Raw genomic sequence first — 18,761 nt, 5'->3', positions numbered from 1 at the left:
TTCCGTCCTCTGGTGAGCGCTCTTTGAAGAATTCTCCGGGTGGGAAAATCCTATCGTTCAGAACTTGAATCGGCCAAGTGTACTGCTTGCTCCCTCACTTCTGAGAGCCAAACTCGCAGTGTCGGACTCACTCGGCTAATCACTGCTTATTTTCAGTTTGGCCGGCTCTTGCCATTAAGAAGTCTGAAAGTTAATGGAAGATTCATTTCTACCTAGTTTTGAGCATGCGGAAGGCTCTGAGAGGAGGCAGGAGGGCCGCGACCACAGGTCTTGCCCTTCAGGAGCGCCTGGCATGAAACACAGACGAAGTGTGGTGCCAGACAAGGGAAAACATGAACAGGAATGTTGCTTTTCTGGGCAAATGTTCGACCTACTTTAGCGCCTGTGTGCCCAGAACCAAGTATGTACTGAGGAGTAAGACTATTCCTGGACGTCTGGGGTGTGTAGTGCATCAGGAAAGATATGGAAGAAGTGAATTTTAGTGGAGTAGATAAGCCACGAAACCGGACAGCGATCAGTCGGTTGGAACAGCCGGCGCCGAGAGCGGAACTAAAGTGCCGAGGGGTCGGGCTTCCGGGGTGGCGGGCCAATACGAGCGGCGCACCGTCAAGATGGCGGCAGGCCTACGGAAACGCGGCCGGGCGGGTCCTGCAGCCGGGGCAGCCGGACTTTGCGGACAATGGCTACGGCGCGCCTGGCAAGAGCGGCGCTTACTGCTGCTGGAGCCGCGCTACACGCTGCTGGTGGCCGCCTGCCTCTGCTTGGCGGAGGTGGGCATCACCTTCTGGGTCATTCACAGGGTGGCATGTGAGTGCGCCGAGGAGGAGGGGAGGGTAGGGAGGGGGACCCGAACCCCCTACCCAAACTGGGACCCAGATTCGGAGCGGAAATCCAGGCCCCAGAGCCAATCAGTCATCAATTGCAGACCATAATTTTTACCCAGGTCCCAAGCCTGCTCCATAAAACCAAACCCTGTCTTAATCCCTCCCTGATGATGGAAGGGGCGACTCTAGAGATTGGCCCTCTGCCCTGACCATACAGCCTGCCAGGCTAAGAAAATAAACCAGCCTGGAAATCAAAAGACCTGGGTCTGAGTTAATGTACTGCTGCTCCTTCTTTTGTCTGTTGCTTTGAGATGGCCCTTCCCCTCCTGGGTCCAAATTTTCTCATCTGTTCAATTCTGAGATCTCAAAGTCTATTGTCAACAGTGGCATTTTGTGACCACTTGAGTCCTTTGGGTATTATTGGGGGCTCCTTTATGGGCTGAATCTAGACACTGGGCTTAAGGCTTTCTTGCTAAAGATGATTAATTCAACATATACTTATTGAATGTTTATTATATTGCTTAAGAACACTATGCTAGGTACCAGTGGTACAGTGGTGAAAAAATAGACACATTTCCTAATTGGGTGTATGGGCCTGGACAAAAAGAAGTTAGTAGAAAATGATGGTGGATCATATTCATCATGACAGTGGGAGACAGGGAACCATAAAAGACACAGGAGGGCACTTAAGCCAGACTTGAGTCCCCTTGAAGGGTAAGAGGAAGCTAGGTGAGGAAAGAGAGAAAAGGGGAGGAGAAAGAGCACTCTAGACAGAGAATCCTGTAACTAAAACCTCCAGTCTGAACAGAGTCTGCTTCCTTTGAGGAACTGAATTTGTTTTAGAGCTGGAACATAATTCGAGTGAGGGTAGCAGGGAGAGATGAGGTTGCAGACGTTGAGACCAAATCATGAAGCAGTCTGTCAGTTGTGTTAAGGAGATAATTAGCATGGTGGTTAAGAATTTAGGACCTCATGGAGTTCCAGTCTCAGTTCTACCCTTCTTAGCTCACTGATCTTGAACTAGTTGCTTAACCTCATTAATTCACAGGTTCCTTTTCTAAAATTGGGAATAATAGGGTTTGGTCTTTATCGTAGGAAACTTGAGGAATCATTGAAGGGTTTTAAGCAGAGATCTGACAGGATTTCTATTATAGGAAGAGCTCTCTGGTTGCAGGGTGGGAAATACATTGTAGTGGGATAAAAGTAGAAGCTGGGAAACTAATAATTTGGAAGCTGTTGCATCATTGAGGCTAGAGATTATGTTAGGTCCAAATATTAGTATGTAAGAGCAGAAAAGGATGAGAGATAGTAGAGTTACTTAGGATGAAGAATAGGCAGGATTTGGTGACTGGGTGTTGGAAGTGAGAAAGAAGTAAGTGTCAAAGATGTTACCCAGGTTTGTGACTTGGGCAGCTGGGAGGTTGATGGTGCTGTTCATGGAACCCAGGAGGGAGAGCAGATTTAGAGTGGACGGTCTGAGGTCAGTTATAGGCATGCTGAATTTGAGATGCTTGGGTTCACCCAGAGAATGCCAGATAGGCAGTGAGATAAGGGGTTGTGATAAAAGTCCTGGGAAAGAGCTGGAACTCTGTGTTTTGAAGGGTGGGAGGTGTGTGGGGGGCAGACACGTTCTGAGCTTGGAAGTGACCACACCGTCCTGCCCTTTTCCAGATACAGAGATTGACTGGAAGGCCTACATGGCCCAGGTGGAGGGCGTCATCAACGGCACCTATGACTACACCCAACTGCAGGGTGACACTGGACCTCTTGTGTGAGTGGTGATAAAGGGTTCAGTGAGGACCCGAGGGGCTGCCCAGATACCAGGCTGGGCAGCCTGACCCAGACTCCTCTTCCAGGTACCCAGCCGGCTTTGTGTACATCTTTATGGGACTATATTATGCCACTGGCCAGGGCACTGACATCCGCATGGCCCAGCACATCTTTGCCGTGCTCTACCTGGCCACCTTGCTGCTTGTCTTCTTGATCTACCACCAGACCTGCAAGGTGAGTTCATGCTCCTGGGAACAGGGGGCTCCAACGGGCAGTACTGGGGAGTAGGGATGGCTCAGGTTTGGTGAGCTGACCTTGTTCCCACCTCTCAGGTACCTCCCTTCGTCTTTTTCTTCATGTGCTGCGCCTCGTACCGTGTCCACTCCATCTTCGTGCTTCGGCTCTTCAATGACCCAGTGGCCATGGCTCTGCTCTTCCTCAGTATCAACCTCCTGCTGGCCCAGCGCTGGGGCTGGGGCTGCTGCTGTTTCAGGTCAACACCCCTCCCTTCTCCCCCATCTCTCATTCTGTATTTCCACCATTTCCTCCCCCAGTTTTCTTCAGCAGAGGAAGTAAGAGAGTAACCAGATAATATGGGTCAGTCAGGGCCCCACTAAACAAGTCTAGGATCTGTAGAAAGTCTCTGCCCCCACCCCCCCCCAAAGAAACACAGACCCTCTACCCATCCTCTCTTCCTTCTAGACAGCATCTGTTGTTGGAATTGGTTCTTGCACATTATAAATGCTCTAAATATGTATTTGCTGGCCCAGTCTGAGCATAGAGACTTGGTATCTGCCCCTTACCCTCAGCCTCCTCCCAGACTGCTTTCCCCTCCTTCCAGCAACTCTGAGTGTGGGCCCCATCCTGGAGCTTGCTGGCAGGGGAGGGGAGGAGTTGTTGTGTGTGTGTCAGGGGAGAGATACATCTTTGGGTGGGTAAATGGCTCTGGAGCTGATCTTGCCTCTTCCTCCCTTACCTACTCCAGCCTGGCAGTCTCCGTGAAGATGAATGTGCTACTCTTCGCCCCTGGGTTGCTATTTCTTCTCCTCATGCAATTTGGCTTCCGTGGAGCACTCCCCAAGTTGGGCATCTGTGCTGTCCTTCAGGTACCCCACCACCACCCCTTCCCCTTCCCCTTCCCAATGAAGGGGAGGCTACTCTCTGGCCTCCTTCCATCGATAAGACTTCCTCAAAGCTAACAGACAGGATTTTGGAGTTGATTCTGAGCTTTGCTTTTATTAGCTGTAAAATGGGGGTGTTGAACTAGATGGTTTCTGAGGGTCTCTGATTCTGCCCATTTATGACGTGGTGAATCCAAACTTAAAGGACTGTTATTACCTGCCTTCTCAGCTTCTTTGGCCCCAGGCTCTAGCCTGGATGTGGAAGCTGGCTTACCTGCTATTCCTAGGGGAATCTGAGAACCTCTGAGACCTGCGCCCTCTGTCCACTCCCCTCCATGATTAGTATGAAGGCTCAGTTTGAGCCTGGGCACCTGTGCTGACATGACACCTATCCTCAGGTGGTGCTGGGGCTGCCCTTCCTGCTGGAGAACCCCATTGGCTACCTATCCCGCTCCTTTGACCTTGGCCGCCAGTTTCTCTTCCGCTGGACAGTGAACTGGCGCTTCCTCCCTGAGGCCCTCTTCTTGCATCGTGCCTTCCACCTGGCACTGTTGGCCGCCCACCTCACCCTGCTCTTTCTCTTTGCCTTATGCAGGTGGCACAGGTGAGAAAGGGGAGCAGTGTCATGGACAGAGTTGGGGGGAGGATGAAGGGCCTGTTTGCCTGCTTGGGGGAGATGTTGAGTTCACGTGGGTGAATCTAAAGCTTGCCCTAAGATTGGGGCTTGATAAATGTGTCAATGGCTTCTCCCCAGGACGGGGGAAAGTATCCTGTCGCTGCTAAAGGATCCCTCCAAAAGGAAGGTTCCACCGCAGCCCCTCACACCCAATCATATCCTTTAAATCATAGGAAGGTAAGTCTTGCCCTCTCCAGGTACACTTGGGGTCCTGGTCGGTTAGCCCTGGATGGTTGGTGACCTGGGGGAGGGAAAAAGAGGTCCCAGTAATAGCTATAGGCCCTGTTCATGGGAGTAGAGCTGTTCCCTCCACCACTCTGCACCACTGTGCTAAGCACTTCACATATTTAAGCGTATTTTATTCTTAATCCTAAATATTATTTGACTTACCATTATAAGTACTCACTCTCTACCTGGTGTTGTCCTAAGAGATTTACATATATTCTAACATTTAAAGCTTGCAGGAGACTCTGAAATAGGGAGGTGTCTGATGATGACAGTGCTCATTTTACAGATGATAAAATCAGGACGTTAAGGAGTTCACGTAACTTACTTAGGTCACTTAGCCTGTAAGTGATGAATTTAAACTCACTAGGCCTTATGGCCCTAGTATCATTGTCTCACATTAGATTGAGGAGCAGTCTGGAGAAGTTAAGAAATTCGTCCAAAAGGACGGATGGCAGAGCCAGGGGGCTGTCTGACCCCAAAACTTTGGTCCCTATACTTTGGAACCTCCCTGTCCCAACCCCCATCCCAACTCCTGGCCCTTCTGTTCCTGCCCTTGGCCTTGACCACTGCCTACAGATTATCTCTACCCTCTTTACCTCCAACTTCATTGGCATCTGCTTCAGCCGCTCCCTCCACTACCAGTTCTACGTCTGGTATTTCCACACACTGCCCTACCTCCTGTGGGCCACGCCTGCACGCTGGCTTACACATCTGCTCAGGTACTGGCTGCGACAACCTGGGCATGTGGGATGGGCGAGGGAGCTCCCCATCCCCAGGCTGACCGTGGAGGGTTGGGCGAGCTGAAGGGCTGCAGGCTTAGAATTAGAAACTGGGCAAAATCTGAGCTGCTCTCTCCTCTCCAGGTTACTGGTGCTAGGGCTCATTGAGCTCTCCTGGAACACATACCCGTCCACGTCCTGCAGCTCTGCGGCCCTGCACATATGCCATGCTGTCATCCTCCTGCAGCTCTGGCTGGGCCCCCAGCCTTTCCCCAAGAGCATCCAGCAGAGCAAGAAAGCCCACTGAGATCCACCTCCCTTCCCCTCCAGCCCACTCGTAGGACCCTGGATGGGAATAGACTCTCTACCCTTCCCAATAAACCTTACCCAGTCCACCTCTTTGCAGCCTACATGGAAGGGCCTGCACCAAGCTGTGAGGGGCATGCTCACTGCAGATAAAGAACTCATTTGGGCAGTCCTAAGAGGCACTTTATTGCATAGGATTTGGGGGCTGTGGCTCTCTCCTCTCCCACACTGCACTGCATGGAGCTCAGAAGGGAAAAGACCTGGGCTGGGAGGAGTGGGAGAGAGCACAGGCAGGCACTTTCTGTGAGGGCAGGGGCATTCTGGGAAGGGGATGAGAAGCAGTGGGGGTCAGGCGGACACCAGCCTGCCCCTCCCAGCACCAGCGCGTAGAAGCCGGGCCTGGGTGGCAGTGACTTGCGTCTGTCGGGCAGCGCCAGCTGAGCAGTGGGCAGCCCTCACACATTTGCCGGGCTGTAGCACAGCAGGTGTAGCTGCAGGTTCTGGTCCCAGTGGCGGAGCAGCAGGAAGAGACCCCGAGCCGCAGCTTTGAGGGCAGCCAGGTCAAGGCCATCGGGCAGGTGCTGCGCCCGCAACCAACAGTCAGCTTTAGCCGCCGCAAGTTCCCACTCGCCAAAGGCGGCGGCGCAGCGGTGCTCCAGCCACGCGAGGGCCACGGCTGTGGCCCAGGTCCGGCCCCGCAGGTCGGCACCGCCTAGGCCTTCGGCACCCTCCGAGGCCTCGGTGTCGGAGCCCCTCCCGCTGTCCACCTGGCCCGGGCCCTCCGAGCCTGAGCTGGGGGACGGGCTGCAGGAGGCTGTGGCACTGTCGCCCTGGCCCACACCTGGTCCCAGAAGTGCCCAGGGAGAGGAGGCCGAGGTGGGGCTGAGGCTGGCGCGGTGCGCAGCGAAGGGCGAGGCGCGACACAGGCGTTCCTGCGGGATGTGCACTGCTGCACAGAAAGGCGCGTCCAGGCGGAAGGAGCCGGGAGCCTCCTGCAGCCGCACCTGAGGAGAGAGGAGGTGGGGGGAGAAGCGAGCTGAGACAGTGCCCTGGCCGTGGCAGTGCCACCCTCCACCTCCCGAGTCCTCACCAAGGGCAAGTAGTCGTGGTCGCTGCCTTCACTGTTGTTGTCACTAGCCTGGCCCCGGTGGGGGCTGCAGAGTCGGTGGCTGTCAGAGCCTCTGGCCCTCCCCCCACCCAGGCTGAGCCTAGAAGGAGGCTGTGGGGGGAGGCGAGGAGGACTTCCGGTGGCCAACTTGGGGTTGCCATTTGGGTTCAGGTTCCAGCCGGCCACCGGAGAGCCTCCCTGAGGTCCTGCAAGGGAGCCAGTCAGTGCCAGTCGTCCCTAAACCTGCCTGCTCCTTACCCGCCCCCAACTTCGAGCATTACCTCTAGACTTCACAGCTGTGGACAGAGGAGTTGCATCTAGATGGCCCTGAGGGGCAGGAGAAGTGCTTAGGGGCTCAGCCAGCTCTGCAGGGGCACAGGAGACAGGGTGAACTGGGAGGGCAGCTGGTGAAGTGAGGGTGGCACCAGAGAGGTCACCCAGGAGGGACTCTACCTGAGCTCCGCACCTGCAGGGCTGAGGGTAGGACCTCCCTAGTGGTGGCGTCCACAGCTACTGGGCAAGTGAAGCAGGAAGGGGCAGAGCTGACCTTGCTTGTCTGAAGGGCTCGGAGCCAGGACCTCCGGGCATGGCCTGTGAGACCAGGGAGCAGCAAGCTGAATGGAAGCAGGGACATCCCCCACCCCCCAACCAGCACAAAGGGCTTTATAGAAACAAAGCTGTGTTCTGTGTAGCTTTTCCCTCTGTCCATTTTTGAACAGAGTAGAGTTCCTTCTAGGAGCCAGCTCAGACTCCCCAACTTCTACAAGCAGTTAGACTGAACCCTCAGCTCATAACAGGGCTGACCCTCAGGCCACCCAGAAATCGAACGTTTTGTTCACCACCCAAAGGAAGCACTGATGTGGTGCCTTTTCTGTCCACTCATTTCAGCACTGTCCAGCAGAACTTCCTGCAGTGAATGAGATGTTCTAGATTTCCATGATCCGGTATGGCAACCACTAGCCATGTGTTAGTGTTAAGCACTTGATGTGTGGCTAGTACCGCTGTACTGAAATGTTCACTCTTTGACTTAACAGTCTTCCTGAATGACAGATTTGTTTTTATGTTACAGGCCCTGTGAATCATTAAGGAGATCACATTTCCCTCTGTTGGCTGCTAGGAATCCTGACAATTTGGGGTCCCCTGCTTGCTAGGGCATATAAGCTCATCGTGTGCATATCTTTAATATAACCTGATTCTCCACTTCCTTTTATTATCCCATTGCCCTGCTTTTTTTTTTCCTTGTCAATATGGGTGAGCCACCTCAAACTGTTTGTGAGCAAAATGAGATACAGAGTGATCAAACACATGGACCTCCACTTCTGCCACTCTCTGCCCCATATGGGCTCCTGGGACCCTTGCCAGGCCCACTAGTAGCTCACCTCGGTCAGCCGTGGCCTCAGCCCCTCCACGGAGGGCCAGCTGCTCATTGTCCCGGACCACGGAGGCTGCTGTCAGCCGATGGAGTGCTTGGTCCCAAGCACCTTCTCTTTCAGGGGATGACAGAGGCAGTGAGCCATCATCACCAGGTCCCCACAGTGTCTCTAGGCCAACACCCACCTCCCAGCACATAGGCTGCTCCCCACACAGGGCCCGGATCACCACATGGCAGCGTGGAGCCTGGGGAGGCAGTGCCTCTGCTGGAGGAGCCGACTCCCCATTGGGGGGCAGAGCCGTGAATAAGAAGGGGGGTTCCATCAACATGTCCCAGTCCATAGGGGCCGGGGAGAGCAGATTTCCTGGAGGGAGACAACCATAAAGGCAGGGGCAGTGTCAGGCCCCACCTCTCCGAGACCCTCCGCGGTCTCAGAACCCAGCTCCCCATCCAACCCTTACCTGAGTCATCCAGGCCCTGTCCCAGCTGCTGCCCTGACTCAGGGCCTGGCCCGTCGGGTGCTGTGCCCAGAGAGGGATGCCGGGGATGGCCAGGGACTGAGTCCACCTGGCCTGGGGGTGATGAGAGGCTCCGGCCAGCCAGAGCCACTCTGCGTCGACGACCCAGCACCTCCGCACTTAAGGCCCCAGACTGCACATAAGAAGTGGGGTCCACGGTCAAGAAATGCAGAGCTGCCGGCCACCACACGTGTAGAACAACTGGCCCCAGAGCCCTTCGTCTGAAACTGTGGGTGGCTGCTCACCACCCTTAGGAGCAAGGCCATTCTGTATGGCCCCTGGCCCCTTCGCAGTGCTGTCTCACTCTGTGCCCCATTTCTCACTTGACATTGTTGCTCGTCTCTGATTTTACTCATGGCTTCTCTCTCTTTGCCTGGCTAGCTTCTACTTATTCTTCCAGATGTGGCTCTTGCTTTCCTGACTCCCTCACACAGGGTCAGCCATCTTGACTCTGACACTCCCCATAATGCTGTGTCCTTATGCTCACCACGGTGTGTCACATGGTATCATTATAGATTTACCCACCTGTCTCTCCAGCTGGACTGAATAGTAACCACTGCAAAATTTATGGCTTATAGCTGATGGCCAGTAAACTTTTGCTGGATACCTAGTAGAAGGGATGTGGACTGACCCTCACCTTGACTGGAGCCAGCGGGGGCGGAGGCAGGGGGCAGGAGCGGGAGCCCGCAGGTTCTCCCCAGGCCAGGCTGCGGCAGCCCTGCTGAGAAGGGAGATGCAGGGGAGCCATGCTCTCGGGGGAGCCAGGGCCCTGGGAGCCAGGGGACTCGCTGCTGCCTGTGGAACCTGGACCTGGCTCGGGGCTGGCAGAGCAGTGGGTGAGCACATACTGCTCCCGGATGTAGGACGACTGGAAGATGCGGCGCCATATGGCCGTATCCGAGGAGGGGTTGGGTCCAGGGTCTGTGACAGGCTCTGTCAGAGCATCAGTACCTGCTGGGAGGCAAGAGAACGGATCCCAGCCCCGGCCTCTCCCATGGCCCACTCCTCCAGCACAGCTGCATCCCATGTCCAGGTGCTCACTCTGCTCTGAGTCCCCAGCAGCCCACGGGCTGGACAGCTCCGCTGACACAGTGCCTATTCCCAGCAGCTCCGAGGTGCCAGTGGGCTCAGTGCCAGGACTGATGGCAGATGGTGCTTCCTCTGGGGACGGGAACACGGAGCCACCCAAGCTCTGCCAGCCAGGTTCTGGGCCCTGGAGAGGGACAGGCATTGGAGAAAAACTGGGTGCTAGTTATACGCTGCCTCTTTTCTAACAGGATTGTAGATATCTCACCACAAGAGGCAATGAAGTTAATAAATCAGAAATGAAAGCCCTGTCCTGAGGAAGGAGGAAGCATATGTGCTGATCAGAAAGTTAGCAGAGCTGCTGTGGCCGAAGTTCAGGTTCAGCCCTGAGCTTCCTGGCGGGCAGGCAAAAAGGCAAAGCCTCCACTATACAGCACTCTGGATCAAGACGAGGAAGTGTGCTTATTTCTTCTAGAGAGAGAAAGCTTTTTGCAAATCGAAGTAACTACCATTTCTTACACTCTCATGTATGTCAAGTGTCCTATCAAGTGTGCACTGTGACTAATCATAGCATCCTTGCAGTAAGACTCAGTATGAGGAAATGGGCTCAGGGAGGTGAGGGGGCTGGCCCCAAATTGAATGCTAGATTTCATCTAGACCCTGTTCCGTCTGTTTCTGAGCATTCCAGGAAACAATCCAGATCGTGCTTTCTGTAGGGCACCGTGTGAAGAAATGAGTGAGTTTCCACAAATCCCTCAGAGTGAATGCTAGAGCTCTGTGGCCGCCTCCGGTCAAAGCCAAGGACAACACCTTATGGGACAATTTAGTGGAAGACCTCATGAAGAGGACAGGCTGCAGTCACCTTAGGGTGCCCAGTGGGGGCCCTAGGGAGGCCAAGGGTGCAGTAGGAGAGCCTGGCAGGGAGAGGAACAGGGAGTGGAAGAGTTTTGAAGACATGCATGGACTTCCAACAGCCCAGGCTTACCCCGGGGGCACGGGGCCGGAAGCCATCCACCCTGAAGAGTGAGCAGTAGCCGAGCAGCCGGTCCCCAGGGTAGAGTGCCGGGATCTCCCGGGGTGTCAGCAGTGCCTCCACCGCGTCAGGCACAAACCAGTCCACAGAGATGTCGCTCAGGGCGGGCTCCAGTGCCTTCCGCAGAGCCTGCACCAGCTGGGAGGAGTAGCCAGAGGGAGGACATGGGAGAGAGGGCCACACAGCCCACAGAGCAGGGAGGCCACCCTTCCGCTGATGCCATCTGCCTAGTCCCTGGGCTGAGGGGAGCGGGGTCCAAGGGAGGAGTGGGGGTAGGAATAAGCAAGGGGACTGAGTGCTCAGTCCTCAGGGTTTGCTCTATCTCCTGGCCTTAGCCAAGCCTGGGGATGAGGTAAGATTTGTCAAGGATATGGCACTTGGTCCCAAGAGAAAACAATAAGATTTGGGGGGCAGTCAGAGAGCCATGTCCCCCACACCTTTGGCCTCCTGCAGCACCCCACAACAACCCCAGCAGCTCCTCTCCTGATTGGCATCTCAAAGGAGGAGATGAACTGGAATGGGGGAAGAGAAGTCCTGGTCAAGGGTGCCAGGAGACCCCATGGGTTCTATTGCAGGCTTAGGGTAACTTGGGGGAAGGGCTTCTGAGAGTAGGGAACAGGGCCCAGGCTCAAGCTCACCATGGGCTGCAGCCTCTCCCCAGGCCCTGGGAAGTAGGCCCGGCCTCTGCTGAGGGCAGACAGACCCTGAAGCAGCTGGCGGCAGGCAGGCCCCAGACCAAAGGAGAAGCACCTGATGAGGGAAGGGAAGCATCTGTGACCTTCAGGAGCCTCTTGGGGGTGGGGGTCAATCTCAGGCACCTGGCTCAGCCCATACCTGGCTGTCCCCCTGTGCCACCTCATGAGGTCCAGGCTTTGATGGGTGGCAGCAGCCAAGGGCGAGGCAGCGGTCAGCAGGAATAGCTGCCTGGGGTGGGCCCTGTGCTGGGGCTGCCCCATGGCCCAGGTCAGTGCAGCCAGCACGTCTGGGGGACCACTTGCAGCCTGCAGGGTCTCAACACTCTCACAGATCAGCTGCACAGTGTCCTGGGAAGAGAAGGTATGCTTTGGCCACACCAGGCTGAGATAGCTTCTCCAGCCCCCCCAAACCCCCAGACTATACTCACATCACTGCAAGGTCGGCTCTCTGGGAAGAGGGGCTGCACCGCCGTGCCAAACACAGCCAGGTTGATGAGTGTCTGTGGTGGTAGTGACTTCACAGCCAGAACAATGGCGTCCTGGGGAGAGCCGGGGGGGGGGGGACCATGAAGCAGGCGCCAAGGGCAGTGGTGGGGTTGCCAGCCTGCCTTCTCCAGGCTGTGTGAAAAGGAGGATCGGGCAGTGGGGATCTGGGAGAGGCCATGCAGGAGTGAGGCTGTGTGTGAGATGGGTTAGGAGGGAGGTGAAGTGTGTGGAAGCCCCTGCAGGGGGTTGTGAATCCTTGGGTTTGGGATTGGGGAGACTGAATGTAACTTCACAGGTGAGAGAGGCTCTTGGAATCCAGGAGATGCACGTTTGTATGAGTGTGTGTGTGTGTGTGTGTGTGCGTGCATGTATCTTTGAGAGGCTGCCCTCAGCCACCCTCAGGCCAACTGCCCCTCTCCCAGCCCTCAGGCCCACCCGTGCCTCGCCCCCACAGGCCTTATGTGCAACACTGCTGCTGTCCAGCAGGAAAAGGAGCTCCCGGGTAGCTGTGCCCAGGTGTCCCGGCTTGGAGCTCAAGTCTGGGCAGAAGCTCAGCACCAGCACGGGATTCAGCAGGATGTCCTTGTGGAAGCGGCGTTGCAGGAACCACACCTGAGCATGGGAGCCCCAAGTCATCCTGGGCCGGGCTTAGTGCAACCCCAGCCCTGGCTGGCAACAGGACCTAGTCTTCAGGCGGCTTCTATCCAATATACCCAGAGGGGCACCTTTTCATATGCCTTTGAAAACAGGCAAGAGCAAAGGCAGGTGGCTGTCCCCTGCCTGTCATTCCTAGCCCCCATCCTCGGAGACACGCCCCAGGAGACTTGCGTGGGCCCTCCTATGACAGCACTCATCTGCCCTCTGCGACGGTGGTGGCAGCTACTAGGAGGTCCTGCTAAGAGCAGAGCCGCCCACCCCTGCCCCATTATAACATGAGCCTTCTTATCTGTTCCTTGTGCACAAATGCAGCCAGTGGTGGGGTCGGAGGCCAGGCCAGGACCCCGAGCAGCCATACCTGCCGGTCCCCATCACTGTCCCTTCGCTGTAGCCTCTGGAAGTCCCGGCGGGCCCTCACCTGGGCCTCATATTCTGCTGAGCTCAGGCTGCCAGCCTCTAGCATCAAGTGTGGCTGGTGGGGCTCTAGGGAAGAGGGGACACAGCTGTTAGAAAGTCCCTGTCTCTGGACCCCAGTGGCTCAGTCCCACTGTCTCGGGAGGACCTTTCAAGTCCAGCCTCCCTATACCATGGGGCCCACCCTCACAGATGACTTGATTCATCTGGCTTGGGACCCAGAAATCTATACTTGAAAAATGTTACCCAGGTGGTCCTGAAGCAGGTCAGAGCTGGCCCACTGTGTGCCCCAGTCTCTCACCACTGGGGTACAGCAGGATCTCCAACGCCCGGTCACAGCGGTGGCCCTCTGCTAGTGTGACACAGATGGTGGCTGCAGAGCTGGCATGAGGGGGGGCATCTGCCCGCAGAGCGTGAGAGGGGCTCTCCAGGCCTGAGGGATAGTGAGGCAGGGAGAGGGGATGATCGCCCACCGCAAGCCAGTCCTAAAGCACCAGTACAACCTTCCGGACAACAGTGGCATGGGCAACGATCATGCTGATTCAGCTCAGCTCTCAGAGCCTGATCTCTAGGGTTGGATGGACAATCGGAGGGATTTTGCCTACTTTCTTGGGCTGGGAGGTGGATTCCTGGTTCTGTTCCTGGCTGATCAGTTACATATCAGCCAGTTGCTGATTTAGCATCCTCCCCCACTTCTTGCACAAGGAACTCCACTTCATCGCTTGGACTAGTCTCAATTTAATCATCTTTCTTCCCCTTGGTGAATGGATGTGAATAAATTACACAGACAAACCTAGGGGGTGGTGTGTGTTGTGTAGAAGCTTCCAGGGGATGCTCCCGCCAAAACTGGAGGTTCCCAAGGCTTAAGTCCTTGGGGGTTTTTTGGGGGGGTTTCCTGTGTTCCTCCCAGTCCTGAGCCCTGAATTATTCCCTAGTCAGCTATGCCGGGAGGGGCACCCACCTGCCAGCAGGCATGGCCCAGTGACCAGCATCTCGAAAGAGAAGGTGTACAGGGCAGGGCAGCGGGCAGGGCCTGAGAACACATCCCGAGGGGCAGCAGGCTCCTCCCAGGCAAACCCTTCCTCCTGAGGGCTGCCCACCCCAAAGCAGCTGGTGGGGCTGGAAGGGAGTACAAGGAGGGTCACCGGGCCACCAGCAAGGCCCCTAGCCCCTCTGGCTGAATGGCCCCAGCCCTTCCCCACCCTGCCCAACCCCCAAGGCACCCTACCAAAGCCCCCTCACCCGCACTAGACCCAGAGAAGCCGAGGGAGGGACGAAGAGAATCACCATAGGCCCAACCTGTCGTCACAGAGCCCCGGAGGCCTGGGGGGCCCCGGTGGGCCTGATGAGGCCAGCGGGGTAAGCACAGAGGGGAGAGCCACGCGCAGCACCCCATCAGGCCTGGAGGGCAGCTCCCGGCTGCTGCACAGGGTCACCGTCATGGTGCCGGCCGCGTTGATGAGGCCTGTGGGCAGCACCAGTGCAGACCGGGCCTGGGCCGGATCCAAGACAAGATGACCTACAGTGAGTGAGAAAAGGGGTCAGAGGGAGCTGAAGTAGAGCAGATGGGGGAAATAGGAAATGACAGCATGCACTGATGCAGGGGAGCCTGGGCAAGCAGTACTTTAAAAAGTTGGAGGGACACAGGGCTTATGTGTTGGTGATGTAGAATGGAGGCATGAACTGAATGATGGCTGATGGAGAAGCAGGCTGGTGGTAGAAGGACCTGGCTGTCATCAGGAAAAGTAGTGATGTCCTGCTAATGGAGAGCTGAGGAGAAGGGGACATGTCCACACTACCCCCAAGATCCTAGGGGACCCATACCCTCTGCCCTTCTTCCCCTGCCTGCTCATTCAACCCTTGGGCATCATCTTCCTAAGGACCCTCCCTTGTGCGCTGACATCTCCCATAGCCTGGGATCCAGCCCGCTCATAAACCCCCAGCTCATGAACAGTCAGGGGCTCCCCACTGCCCACTCCAGAATTTTCTACCCAAGAGGGGTTTAGGAGCAGTGACCTGCTTAGAATCTGGCTAGAGGACACAAAGCTGTACTTACATACTGAGCACACCATTTCACTCATATTGTAGATTTATCTAGGGACAGGTGGAATCATAGGAGTCACTGGTGCTAAAGGAAAGATGGCCAGGTGTGTACAGTGGCAGTCAAGGCCTTACATGGTCTGGCTCCAGCCTGCCTTTATAGCCCTTCCCCACAGTAATCATTTATCCATTCTTTTGAGAAATGCTTGCAGAATAAATGAAGGGAAGAAGAAGATGGAAGGAAAGAAAAAAGGGAGAGAAGGAAGAAAGGGGCTTCTATCCTAATCAGCTGCAGCTTGGGGACAGCCTGATACAGGGGAGAGAGCACAGGATCAGGTTTTGAGTCTCAGCTCTGTGACTTCTAATTCGGCCCTTTGGTAATTCTCTTGTTTTGAGGAGCCTCAGTTTCTTCATCCATGAAATGGGAGTCATAATAACTATATCTCAATGACTGGTGAGGAATGAGATAATGTACGTATAACACCCAAAACAGAAGGGCTGTTGTTACTATTTTCACACCTGTAAAAGGGGGATAGAGAACAGCACTTGCTTTACATACCTCTCTGGATTCAAATGAGGTCATACCAGTGACTGGACTTTGTCAACTGTAAATTACTACAAATATGAGGTATTTTATTACCATCACTCAACACAACTTACTCCCAAACCTTTGTTTACACCATTGCCCCTGACTGAAGGGCCTTTTCCTTCCTCTCCACTTCACCAGTCATACCATTCTTTTTGGTCAAATTCTGGCTGCACTTCCTTCTGGAACATTCCTGGGGCCTCAGCCCAGAGTTTACTCAGGCTTCTAACTACCTGCTGGGTTGGTACCAACTCTCAACACCAACTCTAAACACCACTGGACGCTGTCTCTCCTATGGGAAGGTAAATCCCACGTGCAGGAGTCAAATGAATGTACAAATAAATAAACGAAAGAATGACGTGCAAGGCACAAAATATGGCTCAGGAATGGGCTTCCATTCCCCAAGCCAGCACTCATATGCCACTTTCCATGCTGGGCCTTGGAGCTGGCCAAAGCCCCATCCCAGGCTCGGGAGCCAACGCTCCAGTGGTGGGAAGACTGCCGTGTGGACTGCCAGCTGCGTCTGTCTCCCAGGCCGCAAACCTCAGGTCAGGCCTGGGTCACATCGCCCCGGCCCCTGGCGCACGTCAGGTGCCTAGTCCATGACTGTTGCACAAAGCCATGAATTAATGAATGAAAAAGTCAGTGGCTGGAGGGGGCGCGGGCAGGGGTGGGACGCGGAGCGGGTGCGGGAACCCGAGGGCGGCTGGCTTCCGGGGGCGGGGCGGGGGCGCCGGCACTCACCCTGCGCGCAGCGGCGGGGCGTGGAGGCCCCCCACCCGGGGCCCAGAGCGCGGCAGCAAGCGGCCTGCAAGCGTCGCCGGCTCTGCAGCTGGAACGAGACGCGCCGTCCGGCCGCCTCCGCCTCGAAGCCCGAGACCACTTCGGCCTCAGCCAGTGGGTACACGAACACGCCTGGGGCGGGGGGACACAGGCGGCGTCGGACCTCGCCGCCCCCCACCCCCCCGCGCCCTGGCGCCTCGCGCCCCGCCGGGGCCTCACCTTCCACCGGCTGCGGCTGCGGGTTGTGGTAGGTGAGCCGGGCCCGCAGGCTGAGGCAGGGGCCGTTAGCGCAGGCCCGAACCCAGGAGTCGGTGAGGGGCAGCGGCGTCCAGCTGGAGGGGCAGTACAGGCCGGGCATGGCGCCCCTGGGGGAAGGGGGCTCGATGAAGAAGGGGGCCGCAGGGTGGGCCCCGGCCTCCCGACCCCGCCCTCCTGCAGGCCGCCGGGAAAACCGAACTCCGGCCCTGGGAGCGCCGGGCTGAGCCGGGGGCTGCGGCCGGACCGACAGGTGGCCAGGGGAGGGAAGAGGGGGATGGCGTGATGGGCATCCTAGCCGGTTACCTGGGAAGCCGGGGCGGAGCGCAGCTCGGAGCTGCGCGGGGAGCCGGGCAGCCGGGGGTTAATGATTAACTGGCGCTCTGGGCGCCCAGCGCTGGAGGAGCAGGCGGCGGGGGTCACAGCTGTTCCATCGCCCGCTCCCCGGCCTGGCCGCCGCCCCCGTACCTGCCGGCCCCCCGGGGCTCCTCGCGGCTGCCAGCTGTCGGAAGTGGCGCGGGTGGCGAGATGGAAGATGCTCTGGGTGAGGAGCAGGGGGGTTAAAGGGCCATCCTTTAACCCTCCTCCTGGGTGTCCCCAACCCAGCGAGGGATCCCCGGGGAAGGTTGGGAGGGGAAGCCGAAGGACCGTAGTCTTTCCTTCTCCTGCACCTCACCTGACTAGGGCGCAGGCAGAGAGGGGCTGCAGGCCGGAGTGGAGGCGGTTGGATGGGAAGAACGAGACAGGGCAGCGACAGGACAGGGTCTTTCGGAGGCAAGACCAGGAGAGGCGTTGGGGCAGGGGGAGTCCCTGGAATCCGTCCAGGGCACCCACCTCCCCCCACCCTGGCAGAACTGATCTGAGAGTAGGGGCCCCACAGCCGAGCTGTCGGGGGATGCGGCGGGCTGGGTCTAGGGATCGTCACCCACCCGGCGGGCAACCCAGGCTCACCGTCGCGTCCTCTGCGGAGTTCTGGGCGCCACAGCTGGAGCAAGAGGGATAGGGCCGCGTCTGCGTTTCGGTCCGCACTCAGTCCCGTCACCTGCGGGGACCCGCTCGGGACTCCAGCTGAGGCCGCTCTGAGTCCGCGCAGGGGCGTCGGCTCTGCGGGTGCTGATCCCGCCCCCGCTCGGGAAGGCCTCCCCTTCAGCCCGCCCCGGGCCCCGCCTGCCGCTGCGGCTGGCTGCTGCTCCTCGCGCGGCCCCCGCTTCGGGCGCGGTGCTGCCTCCGCGCCAGCCTTGGCCGCTCCAGCTAGACAGGGCACCGCAGTGCAGGGATCGCGTCCCCGCCGCTGCACAGCCCCCCACCGAGGAAGGACCCGGGCCTCCGAAGCCCCACCCTTTCCGTCCTTCAGGAAGTGAAACGCTGTGCAAGTGCGGCAGTGGGCTCAGTCTGCAGCCCCCCACCCCCACCTAGCACGGCAAGGACTCCAACTATCCCAGCATCACCCCACTTCTCGCCCTGGCTATGCTTTCCCTTAGTGCAGTGACTCTCTTTCATCACTGCAGTGATCCCAGCGCTTCATCGCCGCAGGACATTCCCCCCCTCCCCAAAAAGCCAGCCTTTTTCCTTTGCAAAGGTCTCCTTCATCGCTGCAGAAATCTTCCCGCGTCCCTGCAGCTGTCTTCAGCTCTCGTGATCGCTTCAATGACCACTCACTCCACGGAGGGATCCTTCATCACTGCAGCAAGTTCCCCCCACCACCAAGCAGCCAGCATTCCTATCGCTGCAGTGCTATCTCCCCACCTTTTCCGCAGGTGGAGAGAGTAGGCAGGATCAGCCCCTCAGGCTTATAACTCCCTGCTACTTTCAGTGCCCACCGCCTTGAAGTGAGGCCTTCCAGCCTGCACAGCCTTCTCTTGGCTTGAGGCTGCCGATGGATGGATGGATCGTGGCAGTGACCCCTACCCCACCCCACCCCTGCAGCACCGGCAGCAAACAAACAAACAAACAACAACAACAACAACAAAAAAACCCTGCTTGTAAACACGTCCCCTGTTATTGGCAGAATGTTCATGCAGCTGGATGGTGTTAAGGTGCAAAAGATTGGGGAGGTCTGTAAAACCTCTCCCAGGATCCCTGAGGAAGTCTGGGATTCCTGGGGAAGTGACCATGTTTGGGGGTCACACATGCAACCTTTCTTG

At 57.0% G+C, this 18,761-nt stretch overlaps 2 protein-coding genes across 3 annotated transcripts; one reads left to right on the top strand and one right to left on the bottom strand.

Moving 5' to 3' along the window:
* The first annotated feature begins 584 nt into the window (after positions 1–584).
* On the top strand, positions 585–5,816 carry ALG3 (ALG3 alpha-1,3- mannosyltransferase). Of its 2 annotated transcripts, none has more exons than XM_080810838.1 (9): positions 585–770; positions 2,496–2,595; positions 2,681–2,828; positions 2,927–3,087; positions 3,580–3,700; positions 4,114–4,319; positions 4,470–4,547; positions 5,195–5,338; positions 5,483–5,816. In XM_080810838.1, the coding sequence occupies exons 1-9, from the start codon at positions 680–682 to the stop codon at positions 5,643–5,645; spliced, it is 1,212 nt and encodes a 403-aa protein (XP_080666964.1). In that variant the 5' UTR covers positions 585–679; the 3' UTR covers positions 5,646–5,816. The 2 variants fall into 2 exon arrangements, with proteins under 2 accessions (XP_080666964.1, XP_080666963.1); XM_080810837.1 differs by having other exon boundaries at positions 596–807.
* On the bottom strand, positions 5,810–16,720 carry VWA5B2 (von Willebrand factor A domain containing 5B2; the record flags this gene model as incomplete). Its single annotated transcript, XM_080810822.1, has 19 exons — positions 5,810–6,648; positions 6,735–6,958; positions 7,034–7,117; positions 7,206–7,343; positions 8,132–8,488; positions 8,586–8,775; positions 9,280–9,596; positions 9,684–9,855; positions 10,654–10,839; positions 11,340–11,451; positions 11,536–11,744; positions 11,825–11,935; positions 12,339–12,494; positions 12,898–13,022; positions 13,255–13,386; positions 13,915–14,072; positions 14,241–14,472; positions 16,324–16,494; positions 16,582–16,720. The coding sequence occupies 19 exons, from the start codon at positions 16,718–16,720 to the stop codon at positions 6,100–6,102; spliced, it is 3,762 nt and encodes a 1,253-aa protein (XP_080666948.1). The 3' UTR covers positions 5,810–6,099.
* Positions 16,721–18,761: the final 2,041 nt, after the last annotated feature.

The sequence above is a fragment of the Martes martes genome, assembly GCF_963455335.1.
Source record: "Martes martes genome assembly, chromosome: 1".
Taxonomy (NCBI): Eukaryota; Metazoa; Chordata; class Mammalia; order Carnivora; family Mustelidae; genus Martes; species Martes martes.
This window is presented reverse-complemented; position numbering and strand designations above follow the sequence as displayed.